Genomic DNA, 23,080 nt, shown 5'->3' with positions numbered 1-23,080 from the left:
TCGGGATTTTTCATGATTCGATTATGATTTCATAAGGTATGAATTTACAAGATATGTGAATGATTGTTATTACTTTGATCAAATTAATTAATTAATGTGGCTAGAGAATGGTTTTGTGTTTCATTGGTTCTTAAATATGATATATGTTGTGAATTGTGATATCACGATGAGACATAATGATTTATATGTTGGATGGGAGAGAAATCATGTTTTCATGGAGGTTGGTTATGTAGCCTGAGTCCAGGAATTACATGTTGTCAGGTTATAATAAATTATTGAGGAATGCTATGCTTCTCTGCTTAAACTTAGTAGAATAAACATCTAGTTTTGTGGAAATGAACTACGAATGGCTTGATCCCTATTTGAGGGTACGTAGGCAGTCTAATGAGGAGGTTAGATGCAGCCAGAAGGTAAACGAAAGATTTCTTTGCAATTTGATTCTTGAATTGTGATTGTCATATTCCTGAGATGGGGTATGTGAGTTATACGAGTATTTGGATGACGTCACATGTCGATTCTGAACGTATGTCGAGATCGGGATGTAACAGGTAATATGAATAGTAATTTATGGGATACCAAAGACTTTCCAAATAAAGAGTAGGGCATGTTCAAAGAAATCTAGTGTCCAGAGATATTTTTGAGTGTCAAATAGAATTTTCCTTGCTTGTAAGCGAAAGTAGTTTGAAGTTCCTAAATTTCAAGTTCTCAAGGTTAGCCAAATTCTCAAGATGCCAACCGTGGATCTTCCAAACCAATCGAAATAATCCCAAATGGCTGTCTCGCGTGTACGCAATGCCAACCATGCATGACATGAAGGAAGCTTTGTTGTACAAAATTTGTATGTTTGACTTATTGCATTGCACCAATCTCTTGCATGTCGTTTACACTACCTACTTTGTACTTTTTACTGATTAAGTTAGTTTCACACTACATATATCATTGCCAACTTACAAATGAAATGAATCTACATCTAGTGAGTCAAATATGTACTCTTGACTTCACGCGTTTCTTTCTTTTCGAGTAATTAATCTACATCATTTAGCTATTAAGTTATCGTTTGATATATACACACACACACACACACACCATGTTAACCATATCACACAGAAGCCATTAACATAGAACACAAGAAGAAAGAAAGCTTGAGAGAGAAGAGAAAGGACGAGAGAAGACTTTAGAGAGAAAAAGAAATCTCATTTTCTTTATTACTTTTTCCACATACAATCTTCTTACAGAATCTTAGCTATATACTGTCTTGATCTTATTACAGCTAGGATATCACAATCATATCCTTCAATCTAGTCACTGTATTAACGACAGATGGCACAATCTAAATGATTCGGTTATATATATATCAAAGGAGTCTACATCTAGTGAGTCAAATATGTACTCTTGACTTCATGCGTTTCTTTCTTTTCGAGTAATTAATCTACATCATTTAGCTATTAAGTTATCATTTGATATATATATATATATATATATAGATGTAGATCTTCCAAATTCTCAAGATGCCAACCGTGGATCTTCCAAACCAGTCGAAATAATCCCAAATGGCTGTCTTGTATGGCTTATTGCATTGCACCAACCTCTTGCATGTCGTTTAGCTCTAACTACTTTGTACTTTTTACTGATTAAGTTAGTTTCACACTACATATATCATTGCCAACTTACAAATAAAATGAGTCTACATCTGGTGAGTCAAATATGTACTATTGACTTCACGCGTTTTTTTCTTTTCGAGTAATTAATCTACATCATTTAGCTATTAAGTTATCATTTGACTTCACGCGTTTTTTTCTTTTCGAGTAATTAATCTACATCATTTAGCTATTAAGTTATCATTTGATATATATATATATATATATAGGATGAACTATCGATTTAGTCATGAACTATCACCTTTGTGAAAATTAGGTTCATAAATTTTTTTTTTTTTGATAAAATAAGTCCCTAAATTCATTAAAAATTATTAATTTCATCCCTACTATTATATCCAAAACTATTTTACCAATTTTTCGTTAACTTAAATCACTTGACACACTTTAGAATGTAATACCATCATTTTCTCGTCTATAAGCCCTTAACATTTCATGTAGGTTGTGAATTTAATGTCTAATTTACCCTCCGAAGTTAACTTATACTATTTCTTATGAAAAATTACCAATTTACCCTTCAAAGTTAACTCCATACACTATTTTTTTATGAAAAACTACTAATCTACCTTCCAATGTGTATCACATGCAAGTAACGTCACAAATTGACGAAAAATTGAATATAGTAGTTTCGAATATAATAATAGGGATGTAATTGGCAGATTTTTATAATTCAATGACTAATTTTTCTGAAGGAAAAAAAAAGTTTAGTGACCTAATTTTCACTGAAGTGATAATTCAGAGACTAAATTGACAATTCACCTATATATATATATATATATATATATATTAGGGTTTTCTTTTTCAAACCATTGTGTTCAGAGTTCAAACCCTACCCCTTTACTCCCTATTTAGATGATGAATCAATCAAACATTTTTGTTTAAACAAATTTGTTTATGATGAATTTGTAATTTTGTACCAAGGAAAGTTATGCTTGTCAATGAACTCTCTTTTACAGAACCATCTCTCTTCTCCATAGCCCCCAACCTCTAGCTATTTAGGGGTCGGTGGCAGCTTCCCTATTTCTCCTCCTAGCCCTTCTTCTCATCCTCTCTTCCTATTCTCCCTCCCCAGAATTCTCTCCCCTCCCCTCCCATCCACGACCCAGCCCCCTGGCCTCACACCGACCACCCTTTTTCCAATCTTCATGTATGTCATCTTCCCCTCCCATCTCTCTCCCATCATTTTGTGAGCAATTTTCCATGAATTTCAATCTCATACCCAGATCCGAGTCACACCCTTTCAAGGTTCTCCTTCGATTTGGCATTCGTTTTCTTGGTGTGGATTGGATTCATGGCTGCAGGTGGTTGGATTCACTATCGTCAACTCGTTTTCCATGACAGTGGTACTTTCCTTGACTAATTTCGTGGCCGCACCGACTTGTGCGCACATATCTGGCAACTCTCGGTTGTTGTGCGTAGGCGGCTCCACTGCCTTATGCGACTTGGTTGTGCTACTTGATTTTTTGGATACCGGAATCTCACTTAACCAGTGAAATTGCAGTTGGCTTGTGGTTCCTTTCCCGGAGTAGTGTAGTTGTGCTTCACTCGCCTTGCGAGGGCCGTGGTCGTGCTATTATTTTGGCTAAATTGGTCTTCACCTTTGAGCAATGAGTTATGTATTCTAGTTTGTCAATGATGACTTGACGTGGTCTAACCTTAATGCAATGATTTTATATGGCCTCGCTATTCAGCGATGACTAATGTGGATGCCAATATATCTTTGTTGTGTTTATCGTTTATTGAAACATATTTGTATTGGTGCAATTACGCGCTTGGCAATTGTGCGTTTGTGCTTATGGTAGATTGCTAGGGATTTATTCTTGTTTTAATTGTGCAAATTCACTCCAAATCAATTTTTTAGTCACTATAGTTATGTACCCATTGATACCCTTGTATTTATCTATGATGATTAATGAAATACCACTCTATCATTTCTTGTCAAAAAAAAAAAAAAAGAGTTACGCTTGTCAAAATTAAGTGCACGATTACCAAGTAACTAGTAGTCTAGCATACTAATTAACTTTTTCTTAATTGCGGTTTTGTGAGGACCTCTTTTATTAAAGCCACATGATTAATCTAATGGTACAAAAATTAATGAGTTTATATAATCTTTTACCACCTAAACAAAATCAAAACACGCCAAAATTAAAAATAGGATTCACGCTCAAGAACCAACAACTGTTGCAGTTTGAAGAGTTCGAGATCTTCGCGCTGGATCGCCTCCGAGGTAATTTTCCTTTCCGTTTCACTGCTCAATTTTTGTCTCCAAACCAACAGATTCTTATGATTAATTAATAACTATATGTTATGTTTAGTGCGTGAAAAAATTGATTATATTGCATTTGCGTTTGTGGTGGTGGTTCAACCTTTAGCCCCATTTTTTTTTTCTTCACTTTTAATTTTAATTGCAAATTGCTTTACGATGGAAGAACAATCTCCCCAGGGACCTCACCTCAAACAAGTTGCAGGTGCATGTAATCCCATAGTTGGCCAATAATTCGGATCAATAACGGAAGCATATGATTTTTACAATCAATATGCTCAAGAAGTTGGATTTAGTGTCAGAATGGGTTCAAGTAAGAAGAAAAAAGGAACCAATGAAATCACTTGGAAACAATTTGTTTGCTCAGAGGAAGGTGAACTGGATGAGACTTATCAGAAAACAAAGAAGAATACATCAACCAAGGAAGAAAGGAATGTTGGATCAATACGTGTGGGTTGTAAGGCAAAGTTAAGCATTTCTTGTGACAAGTCAAAGAAGAAGTGGTGTATTTGTAACTTTGAAGAGTGTCATAATCATATATTTTCAACACCTACAAAGGTACACCTATTACCTGCACACTGAAAAGTTTCGAAGGCAAACAAGCTTTACATGGAAACACTAAGTAGTGCAAATGTACCTACAAGTCAACAATTTAGAATAATGAAAAATGAGGCAGGTGGAATTGCAAATGATGGATGTATTGACAAAGATTTGAGAAACATTAAAAAGAGGTCCTCACAGGTCCTTAAAAAGAGGACCTTAGAAGAGCATTCATGTAGTCACCAATGCGTTCTCCCTCATAATCTAATTAAATTATTGAATTGTTCAACTAACATAATCATGATTGGTTGAACTGTGGATTCGTTTAATTACTTAATTCAAAGGATTTTACTGGAGAACATTAATTTTTTTTAAAAGAAAAAAGCTTAAAAACGGTTTTGATTCATATTCTTATATCATATAAAAATTTGTTATCTTTACCAAAACAATAATGTTATTAGACTATATATAAATGATGTTTCACCAATAAATAATAAACACGTTAATTAATATTTAAGTAATAATATAACCATCGACAAATTGCCCCACATAATTTAAAAATATAAATAGTTTAAATGATAAGCACTACTCTTATTAAAATTACATCAGTTTCTGAAGCTATTTCGTTTTTTCAATCATGTCTGCAACCGGCCAATATCCACGTTCGCATCAATGGATTCAATCACGTCCGAAATCCGATGTCAAACAATAGATGCAATCAAAGAATCAAATGCCTTAGAACCCCCTACCTCAAGTGTGACAAAGTAGACTAAGTCAAATGCCTTGGAACCCCCTACCTCAATTGTAACAAAGTAGACTAAGTCAAGCATTTGCATTATTTGAAACCACATTAATTAAAACTTATATACTTATACGGACTAACCTGTCAGTCATACATACATACATACATAATTAGAATTCGAGAATACACGTTTTTGACACACATTTTGTTGAGTCTATTTCGTAATGTATTTCAACAATCCGAATGATCTATATTTTAGTACATATTCATAGATTATCCTTGCAGTGAAGAAAATGAACGAATATGGTTCTACAAAGAAATCCTAAATTTAATTTCACATATATATAATATATAATTAGAATTCGAGAACACACGCTTTTGACACACATTTTGTAGAGTCTATTTCGTAATGTATTTCAACAATTCGAATTATCTACATTTTAGTACATATTCATAGATTATCCTTGCAGTGAAGAAAATGAACGAATATGGTTCTACAAAGAAATACTAAATTTAATCTCACACACACACACACACACACACACACATATATATATATATATATATATATATATATAATTAGAATTCGAGAATACACGCTTTTGACACACATTTTGTAGAGTCTATTTTGTAATGTATTTCAACAATTGGAATGATCTAAATTTTAGTACATATTCATAAATTATCCTTGCAGTGAAGAAAATGAACAAATATAGTTCTACAAATAAATACTAAATTTAATCTCGCGGTTATATAGTTTCGAATTTGGATGATTTTTTGTAAATATGATCTTTGAGGTAAGACATAAAATAGAGATAGTTGGATAATTGAAAGACATTATAAATTGATGTTCATAAAAATGTGTATCAAAATATGCGTCAAAATTGTGTACCCCAAGTCCTAGCGCATGTATATACTTATATATATTTTACATCCAAAGATTTGTTTTGATATCTTGTATAATTAGGCTGAACGTTCGCATGTCTACATCAAATTAGTCGACACTATTGTTAATATGTCACAACTTTTTTTCGACAACTTAAAGTTTGAAAATGGAACAAATAAAACAACATACATAGACAGTAAAAGAGCAAAACATTTAATACATACAATATTATTTACATTAAAGGTAGGAGAATGGACTAAGTCTAATAATAGGCTAGCTATAATAAATTAATTGTTTTTTTTGCAAGATGACCTCAGATGGGTTCATGGCCTTTTGAAGAAGTGTTCAGAGTAGTCCAAATTTTGAATCCAGCTATTTTGGGCCAGTTTTGGGGCTAATATGGATCCAAAACGTGGCTATGCAGATTTTTTGGCGAATCTACCAAGTCAATTTAGGTTTATGTTTCCTATTTTATTTCAATTTATTAGTTTCCTAGTCTCATTCTAAGACCTTTCACTAGGAGGATTTTATTTAGAGTAGTATAAATAAGCCTTTTCGCAGACCTAGGGGCTCCTCTCTATAACGCACGCAGGATTTGAGAAGAAGATTTTAGCTAAAACTTAGAGATTTCAAGACTTAAACTTTCATGTGTTTTCATTCTTTTTCTAGTTTAATATAATTATGTTGATTTTAATTATGAATATGCGTAGCTAATTTTCTTTGCTAGGGTGCGGCCATGATCCTTAGTAAGAATATGTAGTTTCTTTTTAATTTTCTTATGAATTTATGCATGCAAGTTTTGAATTGTTAATCACTGTGCTTTAAACTATCTATTTGTCTTAGTGATTCGCAACCATTAGGATATTTAGAAAAGTAATTTGATGCAATTTTGGCGGAGGGCTGTCCCTAAAATTGACTAAGGTTTCTTGTGGTTAACATGTGTAACTATTTAGGATGGACGACACGTCTTAGAAGTTATATGGTTTTCAAAAAGTTTTCACAAAACTTAATGAGTCTTACATGTTCACATTCGATCTAGATGCCACGAACGGGTTGCATGTTAGATATATGTTCTATGTTGGGGGTTCTAAGTAGGGCATACTTTAGGAAAACCTAATCTTCAAAATATGCATGTGTAATTCATGAGGAATTAGAAGAACTACATAGGATTGTTAGGGTGACGGCGGAACCCTAGTGCTTTTCCACGTTTGTTTCTCAAAATCTTCTCTCTTTGATTTGTTTCCTTTTTAATTGGTTATTAGTTGCTTTCCCTAAATTACTTTTATTAAAATTCGTTTTTAATACTTTTAAATTCAAAATCAACCTTTTCCAATCTTTACTTTAAGATAATTAACTAAGATTAGGATTTTTCATAAATTGTTTAAATAATCCCTGTGGAAACCTACTTTACTTGAGCCGTTTATACTACAACTACCTTGTTCTCTTGTAAATATTTTGTGTGATTTTAACCTATTTGCACATGTATCTAAAAATCCTATCAATATGCAAGTAAAAGTTACATATAATTAAAGCCCTTTTCCATTATTATACAAGCGAAATAAGTAGGGGTTAGTTTTTTTCTTTTATTTTATTTTATACATAAGCAATGTTTAAGGAATGTAAAATCGGACTGGAGGTTGCCAAAAGACTTGTAGTGTGTTAGTGAAGATGTGCCTTTCCTAACCTCTAAACTAGCATTTGCCTACATGAACACATTTTTTTAGAAAATGAGAGAGAGAGAGAGAGAGAACAGTGGGGGGGGGGGAGTGGGAGATTTTTGTTTTTAGTTTTTTTTATTATTTATTTATAATATTGGAGGTATTTTAACATCACTTGTAGGTGAGGCTTCTATAAAAAAATAAATAAATAAAATTTGGACATGTAAAATTACATTATTGCTCATCAATTTTTTTGTGTGATAGAAGATTAACTTGTCTTTTCACCCTCTTTTGATTGACAAAGAAGGTTTCATGACCTCTAAATTAGATGATTGTGCACCTAAATTCTTTTATATGTCTATCATGCTAAAGACATTACATTTTCGCAGTTTATATGCTCATAACTATATAGACGAAGAGATATATAAAACTAGTTTTAAGTATTCTATTTTTAGAGCAAGAGCACAATCCTTAAACGGAAACGTAAAATAATAGAAATCTTAATTTTAAGAACTAACATTGTTCAAAACTAACAAATAGAGCTGGGCATTCTAGACGGAAAATTTGACCAAACTACTCTGGTTCGGTGCAGTTTTAATTAATTCTCAACTTCGATTTAAAACCCATCCGAAGAAAAATAAACTGGTTTCTATCGATTTGAAAAGAGAAATGTTCAGTAGACTAAATTTATAAATTAAATAATATGTTACAAATAAATAAAAAACGCTTAATCGACAATTAAGTAATAATTTAATAATCAACTTTCATCATGTCATTAAGTTCACAAAATTTAGTTTACAAATTCAATCTTCCTAGCATTACCCATTTAACCCAATCCACTCTCTCCCCTCCCCAAAACACTCCAGCCCATTCGGGCAATTGGAACCAAGGTGAGCCCGATGGAGAAGTCAGACAATAATTGTCTAACCCAGCGCCCATTTGTAATGTAAGGCTAACGTCAACCACAATTTAAATTATTAAAAAATTATAGAAATTACTAAAAATCATAAATAAATAAAACTAATTAAAATATATAATTTTTTCTATAAATACCTAACCATGTTCTTCCACTTTACACTTCATTTCAATATTTTCAAATGCTTTCAACAAATCTTTTATTATTATCCAAAATTAAAAATTAAGTTATCTTTATTATTTTATATTATAAAAATACTAATATTTTAATACGAATTGTCTGGGCTATTCACTTTAGGGGTGGGGATGCACTTGAGCAGTTACTGTTCATTGCAGACAGTTACTATTTATTTAAGGGGATTGAGTTGCCTATTGCCAAGGGGGCCTTCGAAGTGCTCTAATAGAACCAAACCAACCCATACTGACCCTAATAATAAACTTTAAGAAAATACACTTGAAAGCATAAAAGGAAAATGAAATAAAGCAAGATCAAGCCATGTTTACCTTTTGGCATGCTCCATGGAACTCGAATTTAATCCACTTTGCCTATATTCTGTTATTCCGCCTAATGTGTTGATGTTGAAGGGTAATTTAGTAATTTCATCCTAAATGGAATTTTACGGTACCATTTTGTTAGGTCAACGTGGAGACAAGTTAGGACCTGAAGAAAGTTGAGGTTTCGCCTTAAAATCAATTGGCAATGTGAGGAGTAGCCCAACTACTTATACGTACATGCAAAGTCCCTTATTTTCCCAATATGAGATTTACTCTTAACACGCCCCCTCATGTGTGATAAATTTTGAGCCTAACATGTGAACAACACAAATAATGTGACATGGAACATGTGCGGGACAACTTTGATACAAAAAGAAAGTTGAGGTGGCATAAAGCAGATGTGGTTGTTGGGCTTTACACGTGGGCCAACATGGTCTGATACAATGAAAAAAATTGAGGTTTTATCATGAAACCAATTAGTAATATGGAAAGTGACTGAATTACTTATAAGCACCTGCAATGTCCTTCCTTTTCCCAATGTCCCACTACCTTTTTGAAAGAATTAGAAGGTTTTAGGTTGAGTTACTGTGTTATCGTGTAGGGGTTCTTTTGGGTTAATATCATATGGAGAATTCATGATATAGCAAGATGTGTGATTGAAGCTCAATCTCAACACGACTTGGGTAGTTGAATTGGAGTAGTCTGGAGGACTATTATTACTTAAGTTGTGAGCCATCTTTCAAACAATATGCCATCCTGGGAAATTTTAACAATTGCACTTAACCAAAATTTTAACCACTGCATGTCATCACAAACTTGGATTGGCTGAAGAAATTATGTCATCGGATTTCACTATTTAATTTTTGTATTTCGAAACTATGTGATTTTTTTTTTATTTTGTTAATTTTAGGGTTTTAGTTTATTTACTAAGTTTGATTTTCTGTAATTAGTCAAGAATATTAGGTTGTAGTATGTCCTAAAAGCTAATCATATGATGTAATATTCTAGGAATACTCATTATATTAAACTTTTAACCATTATTTTGATTATGTGACCAAACAATAATAGAATCCAAAATATGTAATCAACCTAAGAGATAAGGGGAATGTATAAACCCATGACGCAATGAGTTGAAAAAAATAATTATAAGCACCAGAGCAATCCACCACTTACAAAAATATAAAAACTAATTAATTTTCACAAAGAATAGTAATAATAATAAAAACAAAAATTGAAATGAAATTTTCAATAGTAAAAATCCACCAACGTTTAGTACATGAAACGAGTTCCAAAGCCGATGACGAGCTTATAAGGGATGATATATGTTGGAAAAGTCATGGAAAACTGCTATATATATTTTATTTATATATATTATTAAATAATACACAATAAAATTTCTACAAATGCAAGAAGAACAAGGAATAGAAGAACCTTAAGAGATCGAGGCTAGAATTTGATTCTATAACCTTAAGACAAGATTGCCCCTCAGTGGTGCCTCAAGGTTTGCGTTGGCAAATGTCTCCCAGGATACAATGATCTTTCTCTTCACAGAAGTAGCACTTCAATCCACAAAGAACAGCGAACCAAAAGTGTTTAAAACTCTCTCTTTAATGAACACTAAACTACTCTAATTTCTATATGATTTCTGGATGCAAAATTATATCTAAAATGCTTGACTTGGTAGTCTATTTATAGGCATTGATATGCCCCATTTTCGAAGGATGCGTCTGCTCCCAAAGGACAAAGGTTCTGTCTGCACAAAAGATGTGTCTGCTTCTAAGGCAGAAAGTATGCAACCTTTGGAAATCTGCCACCGAAACAATTTGTCTGCTTTTCCAAAAGAAAAAGATGCAACCTTTGAGCAAAGGTGCATTTGTTTCCAAAAGCTCCAAAAGTTGCATCTATACATAACCTCTTAGGAAAAGTTGCAGGTCAAAACTTTCCAATACCATTTTCATAATAAAATAAAATTAAAAGGAAACATATACAACCCTTGAAAATCTGCCGATCAAATGTTTACTTTAATTTTCATTCACTTGAATATTTAATATTTTAAATATTAATAATATTAATATTTAAATTATTAAATTTCTAACAATATATGTTTTAAGAATTCAAGCAAAAATCATTTTTTGTAGAAAACTTAGCCAAATTCTCTAGCATAGCAAATTTTAACTGTGGATCTGTGCCACAAGTTTTAATTAAAAACTAAGCTGATCAATGTTCCAATTCCAAAAAATTGTCGAAATTCAAAGACAACTTATAATAACAATTGCACAAAACTGAAGTGTATTTGATCCAAGATGAAGGGATTACTGAAAACAGCAAAAGAAAGAACACAGGAAAGTAAAATATCTGTTTCTTGGAATGCTAACTTTTATGTGTTATATTGATATATTCTACGGCCAAAATATTTGTAAAGAAATTATACTTTTATGCAATATGATATCTGAATGACATGCATATAGTAGCCCACCAAATCTGAATAATGGTCAGCCAACCACAGTGGACCATTTTAAAGAACAGTTAGACGTAACCTGGTCATCAATCAAATTATATTGAAAAATCATATATTGTTCTCTATAATCTCCTCCATGGTCAAGGTTTGACTAGTTATATATATAAGTTGAATTTTTATTTTTTGAGAAGGTTTCGAAATTATTATAATAATAGAAAAGAAAAGGAGTTTCGAATTTGAAATGCATGAATAAAAATACAACATCATATTTATGAAGATATTGGACTAAATGCAAATCATTTCACGATTTTTAAAGGATGACACGTATAAATCAAGAAATAATTTGCATTTAGATATATTCACTCAGTGTTAAATTGATATAAATAATTTATATTAGAGAACCTTTAAAAAAAAAATTGGGACAACTGATGACAAGTCTAACTTCCATACCAGCAGCTATTAAAGAACCTTAATTACACATGTTATGCACCCTCCTCTCCTGATATCTGCTATGCAGATGTTTGAGCTGCTGTTAAATCAATTTTAACATAAACTCACGTCGTTAACAAAAATAGGAAAGCTATAATGACAAAAATATGAATATGAGAATATACATTAGAAAAAGAAAAGGAATATATTGTTAACAACGTATGAGTAGACGTTGACGTCGTGTTAGACCATCTCCAATCGAAGGGTCCAGAGGGCCGAAAATAGCTTAAAAATCGTCTACAACAGAGGACTAGTGGGTCCCACATAACAAAAAAGGGCCAACCCACTGGCCAACCCATTTTGTTTGTTTTTGGTTTTTTTTTTTTTTTTGGTTTTTTCCTCCATTTGCCTAGCCCACTTTAGGGTTTAAGGCTTAGGTTTTTTTTTATTTTTTTTGTCCCAACCCACTTTTTATTTTTCATGCCCCATCCCACTTTTTTTTTTTTTGGACGTTTTTTTTTTTCTTTTTTTTTTAATTTTTAATTTTCCTACACCATTTCTCACATATTTTTCACTATTCCATACTATTTTACTATTTTAATTTTTCACATTCCATACTATAGCTCTTGGGCCCTCGGTTTGAGATGATAAGAAATATAGCTCTGCACTGTTCATTAAAATATTAATTTATTGGAGAGCCAAATGGCTAAAACGAGCCATCTAGTCCTCATTCGGTTAGAGACGGTCTTAGAAGATGAACAAGAAAGCCCAATAATCTATACACCTCGAGATTCCAAACTCACAACATTTGACATTATTCAATGAAACTGAGATAAAAATAAAAATTCGAGGTGAGGTAAGCATCTTCTGAAAACCATTATCAATTCTATTTGATTTTTTTTTTTTCAACAAACGATATTATCTAATACTAAAAGGGAGGGGAGTGAGCTTAGCCTCATAATGTGTTAGTAATAATGTGATTCAAATTCGCCTTTAGGGAGAATCGAACTTAAGACCTTTCACTTACAAGTGAAGAGGAATGCTACTAAACCGTAGTACTACGTGACAATTCTATTTGATCTTTAAATAAAGTTAAAACTAAATATAAGTATTCCATTTTTAGGGGTGATTTCAAATTAGTCGCAAGATTATAAAACAACGTTCTAAATAACTACTTGTACTGGACATTTTGAAAATTAAACATACGTTAAGTCACCATTAAATGTCCAATTGTTAACATGTTAGGTAACTATTTGAAATATATTAAAAGTAGACTAGAATTAATTAGAATCACCCTTAAAAGTCGAATGGTTATTCTTACTTAACCATAAAAATATTTAGTTCGTAAATTATATGAGCTGAAGAGATTATACTAGGTTTGAAAAGATACCCTGTTAGTTTGAATTCTAAATTAAGAGAAGTGGGTGGAAAACCGTGGCCTCAGCATGGATGGTCGATGAGTGTGGTGTGCGCAGGTCTGTAAACTATTTGTCAAACCTATAGAGGGGAAGGAGCGAGGAGACTGTGGACTCACAAGGCAACCAATATTCATTTCATTTATTTGACTCCTTAGACACTACTTGCACGAGTTAAATATCATTCGAAGCTTTCACAGTGCCTTCCGCTTCCCTCGAATATATTATAATCATCCACCTCTAATAATATAGTAATTATTAGCCGACCTAATAAAATGACTATTTATTGGCGTGCGCTTTTTTATTTTGTCAGTGTAAACATCCAAAATCAAGAGCGTGTAACACACTTGCATGAGAAATTAGGAAACAAATAAATTAAGTGTAATTTGCCAAAATCTCCCCTAAACTTGTAACTCGTTGCTAATTTGTTCCTTAAACTTTGATTTTACCTAATTACTCCCCAAACTTTACTTATGGCTAAATTTCCATGTCTTTAAAGAACACAGAAAATATTGCGATTTTATTTTGAAAATTACGATTTTGCCCACTGAACCATCGATGTAGACTACAAATTTAGGAGGGAATTTATCATATGACTCATAAGGTATAAGGTCGGTACAGTTGTACTCTAAAAGCTCCCAAACATACATGAAACAACAAACCCTAGCATATATATATATGTATATACTGATTCTCTTGCTTGTTTGGTATATAAAAAGAAGATAGAAATTAGGATAAAACACGTTGACATATTAGATTAGGAAATATATACGCTCCACATGGAGACCATTAATTTAATTTATATTTGTATTTTACATGACATGTTTGTTGATGATTGAATTATTATTTAATATTTATTATCTTTATTTCTTATTAGTTCCACATCATATAATTTACCAATATGATCTAAAACCTAGTCTGCCTAACTTTACTTATACACTCGTACAGGTGTGCAATTGGGACTGGACTTGTTCTTGTTCATGTTGGCACATGACAAAATAAATAAATTTATAATAATAATTGGCAGTGCGACTTTCACATTCATCGTCATGCGAGAATGCCCCTGCTAGCTCACCAGAATATAATTCAACAAGTAAGAGCCAGCTTAATTTGACTTTGATATAGCCACTCCCAGACACTCTCTCTCCACCCCATTTACACATTACAGAAAATCTGCCTATATAAACGGCTCACAACACATCCACCTCCATCAAACAAACAAACTCAAAGCACGTTCCTCACTTCTTAAACAACAAAATGGAGCACTTCTATCTGACCCTCCTCTTAGGGTTTGTCTCCTTCATTACTCTTTCTCTCTCCGTACTCTTTTACCGGCACAGAGCCCAGTTCGTCGGCACCAACCTGCCGCCTGGCAAAGTTGGCTACCCGATGATCGGTGAGACCTACCAGTTCCTGGCCACAGGATGGAAAGGTCACCCAGAGAAGTTCATCTTCGACCGCATGACCAAGTACTCTTCCGAAGTGTTTAAGACCTCCCTCATGGGCGAGAAGGCCGCCATCTTCTGCGGCGCAGCCTGCAACAAGTTCTTGTTCTCCAACGAGAACAAGCTCGTCACTGCATGGTGGCCCAGCTCCGTCAACAAAATCTTCCCTTCTTCTATGGAGACTTCCGCCAAGGAGGAGGCCAAGAAGATGAGAAAGATGCTTCCCAACTTCATGAAGCCCGAAGCTCTCCAGCGATACATCGGCATCATGGACACCGTCGCCCGACGCCACTTCGCCGACGGCTGGGAAAACAAGAAGGAAGTTGAAGTTTTCCCCCTCGCCAAGAAGTAAGTCTTCGTCTAGTATTTTATTATTAGAAAGTGATTTATGTTAACAATCTAATAACATAACAATCACATAATGTATCACTATGTAATATTAATATCTGATCATGGATGTTATGCATGTTTGAACAAACAGCTACACCTTTTGGCTTGCTGCACGGTTGTTTGTGAGCCTGGACGACTCGGTTGAAATCGCCAAGCTAGGCGACCCGTTCGCAGTTTTGGCCGCTGGACTCCTATCGATGCCTCTGGATTTCCCGGGAACTCCGTTTTACAAAGCGATCAAGGCATCCAACTTCATCAGGGAGGAGCTGACGAAGATCATCAAGCAGAGGAAGATAGACTTGGCGGAGGGCAAGGCGTCGCCGACGCAAGACATATTGTCACACATGTTGTTGTTGTGCGACGAGCACGGAAGTCACATGAAGGAACACGATATCGCCGATAAGATTTTGGGGCTGCTGATTGGCGGCCATGACACAGCCAGCGCTACGTGCACTTTTATTGTCAAGTATCTTGCCGAACTTCCTCATATTTATGACGAAGTCTACAAGGGTAATTATCAAAATAGATGGTCATTTATCCTTTAAATTTATTAAAAGTGAAAATTTAATAGGCGTAATTTTAGCGTTTTAATCCCAATTTTAAGATCAAACTCAATTATGAATACATTTTTTTAATGTTAAAAAAATAGAGGCGCTCTCTCTCTCTCTCTCTCTCTCTCTCTATATATATATATATATATATTCTATTTTCTTTGAACTTTGGTTGAGTCGGCACGGCAGGTAGGCAGGCAGAGGCTAAGACACATAGTAGTAAAAAAAGATCAGCCAGGCTGGCCTTGCTGATTCTTCTCCTGCAATTACATATTTAACATATTTTTATTTTAATAACTTAATATTAGATTATTTATTTATCTGGCACTGATTGATTACTTACGATAATATTAATTAATATAATGAACAGAGCAAATGGAGGTCCTAAGCGCAAAAGCCCCAGGGGAGTTGTTGAATTGGGATGACCTACAGAAGATGAAATACTCATGGAACGTAGCTCAGGAAGTTCTCAGATTGGCTCCACCTCTTCAAGGAGCTTTCAGGGAAGCCTTGTCTGACTTTGTCTTCAATGGTTTCAGCATTCCAAAGGGCTGGAAGGTACATATACACACAACACACAGATATAGCATCTAATAACCTCTCCTTTTTTTTTTCTTTTTTTCTTTTTTTCTTTTTTCTAATTCAACAACTTTCGTTTGTGAGATTTGAGCTGGAATTTAGTATTTAATTTTGTGTGGTATATTGCAGTTATATTGGAGCGCAAACTCAACACACAAGAACGCAGCTTACTTCCCGGAACCATTCAAATTCGACCCTTCAAGATTCGAAGGAAAAGGTCCAGCACCATACACGTTTGTGCCCTTTGGAGGAGGTCCTAGGATGTGCCCCGGCAAAGAGTACGCCCGATTGGAGATCCTAGTGTTCATGCACAACTTGGTGAAGAGGTTCAAATGGGAGAAAGTCATTCCCAACGAGCAGATGGTAGTTGACCCAATGCCCGTGCCCGCCAAGGGACTCCCTGTCCGCCTTTTTCCTCACCCTAAGACCGCCGCAGCTTAATTATCTAGCTAAGCTTATACTTGAAAGTAAAAAACCATCAAACAAGGCTTTGTATTTTTTTTTTTCTTGGTTATTGTATTCGTTCTTCGAGCTCTCCGTACGTCCTTTTTTTTTTTTTTTTCAATGCAATCACTTCTTCTGTAACAAAATCTTGTACCGTTGTACGTGGCCACTTGATGATCATGTTTCAAGATATGAAAATGTATAATGGAAATCTCAATCAAATAATATATTGTTAGCGCAGCTTTCTAAATTCCTAATGCCTCTTCCTCGATATTTCACTGTACGCTTGGATATTATATATGGTCACTTCGTCCCCTCAGTACATATTATACCATGAGATATTTTTTTTTATATATATGAAACACAAGTAGATACATCATGTGTTATAGTCAAGGTTCCTAAAAATGTTAGGCGTTATTAGGACGGCGGCATAGAGCCTAGCGCCTAGGCAGCTAGGTGGGGGTCTAGGTGGGCGCCTAGGCATATTTAGATAAATTTTTTGTATATCTTATAAATAAATGCATATTGACACTTATAAAAAATTATATTTGTATCAAATCTATAGATAAGATAATAAAAAAATGATAAAATGCAAAAAGAGTATCCAACAAGTCCAAAATTTTAAACACATTAAGCATATGTGTCATATAACACTAGTGAGGAGTATTATAGGATGACACATGTACAACAAGTTCACAATTCAAACCACATATAAATTAATCAAATTTACGACATAAAAAAAAAATATATATATATATATAAATAAACATTGATGCTATGTTATTAAAAATAGAAAAAGAATATATATAGGTATATATGTTAAATATGAGGATACATGTAAAGCTCAAAAATTGTATCATTTTGTAAGCCCATATTGTTGGGCCTCTCAATAAAATAAAACGTTGGCCCTGCATTCTTTTTTTAATTAATCCTTCACAAACTAAAGCAAAAAGTTGCAAATTGCTTAAAACCCTAACTTGCAGCTTTTTGCAATTACACGCATCTTCTACAACTTGTCGCCACACCCATTTATGCAAACCTTCTACAACCTGTCACCATCACCCATCCCTGCAATTGCACAAATTTCATCTACCTCTCTCTCACCCATCCCTGCAATTGCACAAATTTCATCTACCTCTCTCTCTCTCACCATATTCGACTTCTCTTCTAGCAAACAGAGAGGCAGACAATGAGACTTGGGGAGACAAGAAGGTTGTGAATCTCGCAATAGAAGTTTCTTTTCCAGGCCTCCCAGACCGCCTAGCGTCCACTGAGCCCGCCAAAGCGGTCGCCTAGACCGCGTTTTAGAAATGGTTATAATTTAAATAAAAATAATTTTTATTTGTTAGAACTAAATTTGTGCATATCCTCATACCAAGGTAGTATTGATCATAATCAAGATGATCTCCAGAGAGGGATGAATGGGGTTTGATTGAGGGGTGTGATTAAATCCATGATCAGGATTCAGGCTGCCTACATATCTCTGAATTTGGAAAATCAAGTCACATGAGTAGTTCTAGAGAATGAGTGGTGTGATAACATCATGAACCATCCATGTCTACTCATAGACGGTGTATAGAGAATATATGTGTTGATTAGATGATCTAAGAGAAGTAATCGGAGATCCCATAGATATTTGTCCCGAGATAAATACCCATGCTAGAGTTAGTAGTCCACATTTAATTGGAAACTATCTAGAAGGGAATCTAGAATAAGATATTCAATTATCATATGATTATGATTATGTTGTCTAATCTCCAAGAGATCTTAATATGACATGAATTAGAGTCTCCTTATTCGTTAGACAAGTAATATTTTTTAATCCTAGCCTATCGGACTATGGTTGTCTGATCATGCATTTCGGCTAGTCAGTCTGTCGGAATAGCTTATTCAAATTCTAACGGGAAAACCTGACTGGTTCAATCGCCTAAGTACTATTGGCTATAGACATTTCGGTCATTCTCGCAGCTCAAAGTGCCACGTATCAAAAGTCTAAAATCTATAATCACATACATGTGATGAATCAACTTGTGTTTCGAATCAATTAAAAAACTTCTCATTATATGAAAATGTGCACGACTAATCAATCCTAAAATTAAACATAACATTTCAATGAATTAAATATGATAAACAATTCAACAAACGAATACGTCAATTTATAAAGTGCTACATAACCTTTTTGGGGGTAATCAAAAGATATGCCAAATCGTCAACATATTTATTATATACACATGGTGGTAGGTGTACTCGCTTAACTTGAGCGTAACCAGGTCAAAGTCGGTGTGCTGCGGAATACAATAATCGATCGATAATATTTAGGTAGAAGGACATGCAATTCCGACTGATAAAATGTCACTTTATCGTCAAATACCGACTAATGATGAAAAAGATTTTCAGCACGCTAGGCTAAGTAAGTGACGCATTAAATATAGAAAAGTAAAAGCAGGCGAGCCTAAGGATTGTTGTGTTCACATGGGCCTAAATAAAGAGGTGGGAACCCTTCTTCAGGGGAACGAGAGTAAATTCATGTTTTAGCTGAGCTCTTTTTGTAACATTTGAAATCAATATATTTTGAGCAACATATTGGAGATAGTCTAGCATTGATGAGTGAACCGCTTAAATTCTAAGTCTATTTTATTATAGTTTCAATTCCAAGCACCTAAATGGCTAATTGTTTTAGTTTGTTAGCCTGCAAGTTTTAAGCGTTTATACTCATTTCCTTTCATATTCATTCATGACTTTCTGATCTAATTTTTTTTTCCTTAGAAATAATCGGTGTGATAAATTTAACTAAAGGTACCTTTGCAAATCCAATACAATTTCTATTCTGAGAGCATTTCCAAGAGATGATTTAAAACAACCAAAACTCTATTTTAAAGCGTCAGAACTCAAAAAATTCATCTCCAAGAGATGCAGTAGGAGAAGTCTCTATTATAGCAAAATGAACCGTCATTTTAAATTTAGAGAGCAACTATTCACTTGCTAAATATTAAACAAATAATTAAACTCAACCTTGGAACCTTGAGCACAGAGAAAAAGAAGAGAGAGAAGGTTATTTTAAAAAATAAGTGGCTTGGATTTGAATTGTTAATTATAAAATATTCAAAATTTGTTAATATAGTGAGTGTTATTGAAGATGAAAAACTAAACTAAGTAACTAAAATAATTTTTTGATACTGTTTACTTGTTGCTTTAGCAAAATTTAGAGTTTCTCTTGGAGATACTCTAATAGCATTTGTTCCTTCTTTCAGTCTAAACAAGTTTTGCATGGACTTCAAAACTAGCCTGAGCATTCACTTAATAAGTGATTAGAACATCTCTGGGAGACTCCTTAAATCTCTTGAAAAACTAGCCTGAGCATTCACTTAATAAGTGATTAGAACATCTCTGGGAGACTCCTTAAATCTCTTGAAATGCTAGTTTAAAGGGCCAAACTCATAAAAGTCATCTCCAAGAGACTCTTTAACTTAACTTTATGGACACTATAACTAAACAAAATGAATAGTAACTTCTTAAATTAAATTTTAAGAATTGGAGAAAGAAACTAACAAAAGCTGAATATTAAAAAACTATTAAAACTCACACTCTATCCCTTAAGAGCAACTCCAGCGTTGGAGCCCTCCTTCCAGGCTATTCACTATTCAATCCACTTAATGAACAGTAACTGCCCTTAATGAACAGTAATCGCCCCTTGCATCTCCACCGTTACACTTCAATAACCCTGGCAATAGGCAATAAAATATTAGTATTTTTTTTATTTATAAAATAATACAAAATAATTTTAATTGTAATTTCGGATAAGATTTTTAATCGTTCTCGTTGCATCACGTGTCATTATCCAAAGTATTATTAAATAATACAAAATAATTTTATTTGTAATTTCGGATAAGATTTTTAATCGTTATCGTTGCGCCACTTGTCATAAAATCCAAAAAGACAATTATTGGGGATGGATTTCCGATAAAATTTTTAATCGTACTCGTTGGCTTGCTCTCGCTTCTCTTGCACGCCTCCTTTGCACCACGTCCGCTTTCTCTGACTTCCAAAAAAATTTAGAATTTGGAGACTTCCCTTCTAAAGGCGTGTTCATAATCTCACGATCACATTGAGCCCGTCTTTCTTCTCTAACATGTTCCCTTTCTTGCCTAAGTAGCTCTCTTTCTCTCTCATTAGCCTGAAATTCTCTCTCAATAGCTGCAGCTTTTGCGTCTTCTCTAGCCTTATCAGCCTCATATTTCGCCACTTCCCTCACCAAAGTCAATTCACCTTGGCGAGTAAGTTCTTCCATGAACTTTGCATAATCATTCTTGGAAGTACTCCCTTTTCTCTTTGAAGCCTTCTTACCTTGAGGCCTAATTGGATAACGGGTCGAACCCGACGCTTGTTCAGGGAGGGGCGTTTCGGGCACTTCTTCTGCATCATCTTTATGAACATGCGAGACATGATCGGGTGTAGAGGGGTGTTGTTCATGAAAACTTCTGGACCGATAGGCACAACTCTAAATTTAGGACAATCTTTGACAATATTCCAACATTCCCACCAGTTGAATGATTTATTTTTGCTTTTGGTTTTGGCAGCGTACCAGGCTTGTGCTTGAAGTTCCTACACAATGCGGGAGAAGAAATAATTATAATGAAAATAAGTAACAAATAAATAATACAAACAAATAATTATAATGTAAGTAGGTAACAAATAAATAATACAAACAAATAATTATAATGTAAATTTGGGTATAGTACAAACAAATAAATAATATATTGTTACCTGATCCGAGTAATTTTCTCCACTTCGAATATTACTACTAGCTTGTGCCAAGGCGTCTCTCCACGTACTAAACGATTGGCTAAGTAATTTCCAACGACTGGACATCGATTCTTTGGTTCTTTTCCCACTAATTCGTACCTGCATCAGTAGTCATTTTGTTGAAAAAAAATGGATTGAAACTTTGAGAGAAAGAAAGGAATGTGATTGAAGTAGTTGAGAAAATATGAAATTATGGTGTAAGGTAGATGATAATGAGAAGTTATTTATAGAAAAGTAAAAACAATTTTTTTTTAAAAAAAAATTTCAGATTTTTTTTTGAATTTTTTACAATTTTTTACAATTTTTTTTAATTTTTATTCAACTAATTAATCTCTGCCATTGGATATAAAAAAATTTGAATTCCAACACTCCAGATTGTGCCACATGTCACAACGGTAACTTTTCTTAATTTTAAAACTATTTTTTCTTTTAATTTTTTATTTATAAAGCATATTAATATCCACTGTTGATCTCAGATCGAACGGTGGATATTAAATAAGACTTTTTTTATTTTTTTTACCGTTGATATTGAACGGTCCAAGATAAAGATCTGTTGAGATCGAACGGACCATGGGAAGCCACGTGGCTTCCCAATGGTGACTGAAAAGTCACTGTTTTTTATCTGATTTTGTGTCGGTGACGCGCCCCCACGCGTGAGTGTGGTGTATGCGCTTGACAAAAAAAAAATTTTAAATGGCCTGACGCCAGGTCGACATCAGCGCTGGCGTCACATCCACTCGGGCTCTCGGGCTGGCAATTCTTCATGGGCCTGGAGCTCGGGCCTCCTCCTTCACGCTGGAGCCGGTCCACAGGGCCTCGGGCCCTTTTCTCTGGCCTGTCCCCCGAGCACCCATCAACGCTAGAGTTGCTCTAAAAGTTGGGTTGAATAATAAATATTCAAAGAGATTGAATGGTTAAAGAAAAAAATACTTAAAGATTGTTAAAATAGGGAGTGTTGTTGGAAATAAATTAAATGGGTTAGCTAAATTACCTAGTTGATACTGTTCACTAGCTAAACTAAATTTTTTTTAAAGTAATCTTAGAGATGCTATTAGAGCTTAACGTACGTGAAACAAAGTTCATTATTTGGGGTATACAATAACTCCTTAACTTAGATTTTGGGATCCCAAATTTAAGTCTTAAATTCTAAGATCTAAGCAATTAACGGATTTATCACTTAGAACTCTTAATGTGACGATCCATCCCTAATTTTTCATGTAATTTTCTCCCTGAGTGTGTAAAATGACATTTATGCCATTTTTGGTAAAAGTGGAACCTGACGTGAATGTAGTTATTCAGCTTTTAAATTATTTTTTCTTGATATTGTAATTAATTAATACTCGTTGTTACGAATGCGTGAGTGCGAGTTAGACCCGAAACAGATTTGTAACGAAGAAATTACGCTTAGTTAA

General features: G+C 34.0%; 1 protein-coding gene across 1 annotated transcript; it reads left to right on the top strand.

Annotated features, from left to right (window-relative positions):
* Positions 1–14,654: 14,654 nt before the first annotated feature.
* On the top strand, positions 14,655–17,105 carry LOC137722355 (beta-amyrin 28-monooxygenase-like). Its single transcript, XM_068461340.1, has 4 exons — positions 14,655–15,249; positions 15,383–15,801; positions 16,213–16,400; positions 16,551–17,105. Exons 1-4 carry the CDS (start codon positions 14,714–14,716, stop codon positions 16,860–16,862), a joined length of 1,455 nt encoding a protein of 484 aa, XP_068317441.1. The 5' UTR covers positions 14,655–14,713; the 3' UTR covers positions 16,863–17,105.
* Positions 17,106–23,080: the final 5,975 nt, after the last annotated feature.

Source organism: Pyrus communis, chromosome 17, assembly GCF_963583255.1.
Source record: "Pyrus communis chromosome 17, drPyrComm1.1, whole genome shotgun sequence".
Classification (NCBI taxonomy): Eukaryota; Viridiplantae; Streptophyta; class Magnoliopsida; order Rosales; family Rosaceae; genus Pyrus; species Pyrus communis.
The sequence above is the reverse complement of the archived record's forward strand: the minus strand, read 5'-3'. Positions and strand labels throughout refer to the sequence as shown.

Bases quoted from the DNA above. Each gene is read 5' to 3' on its own strand.
- LOC137722355 (XM_068461340.1), top strand. From the start codon at position 14,714: ATGGAGCACTTCTATCTGACCCTCCTCTTAGGGTTTGTCTCCTTCATT. The intron at 15,250-15,382 runs GTAAGTCTTCGT...TTGAACAAACAG, and splicing joins GTTTTCCCCCTCGCCAAGAA to CTACACCTTTTGGCTTGCTG. The intron at 16,401-16,550 runs GTACATATACAC...GGTATATTGCAG, and splicing joins GCATTCCAAAGGGCTGGAAG to TTATATTGGAGCGCAAACTC.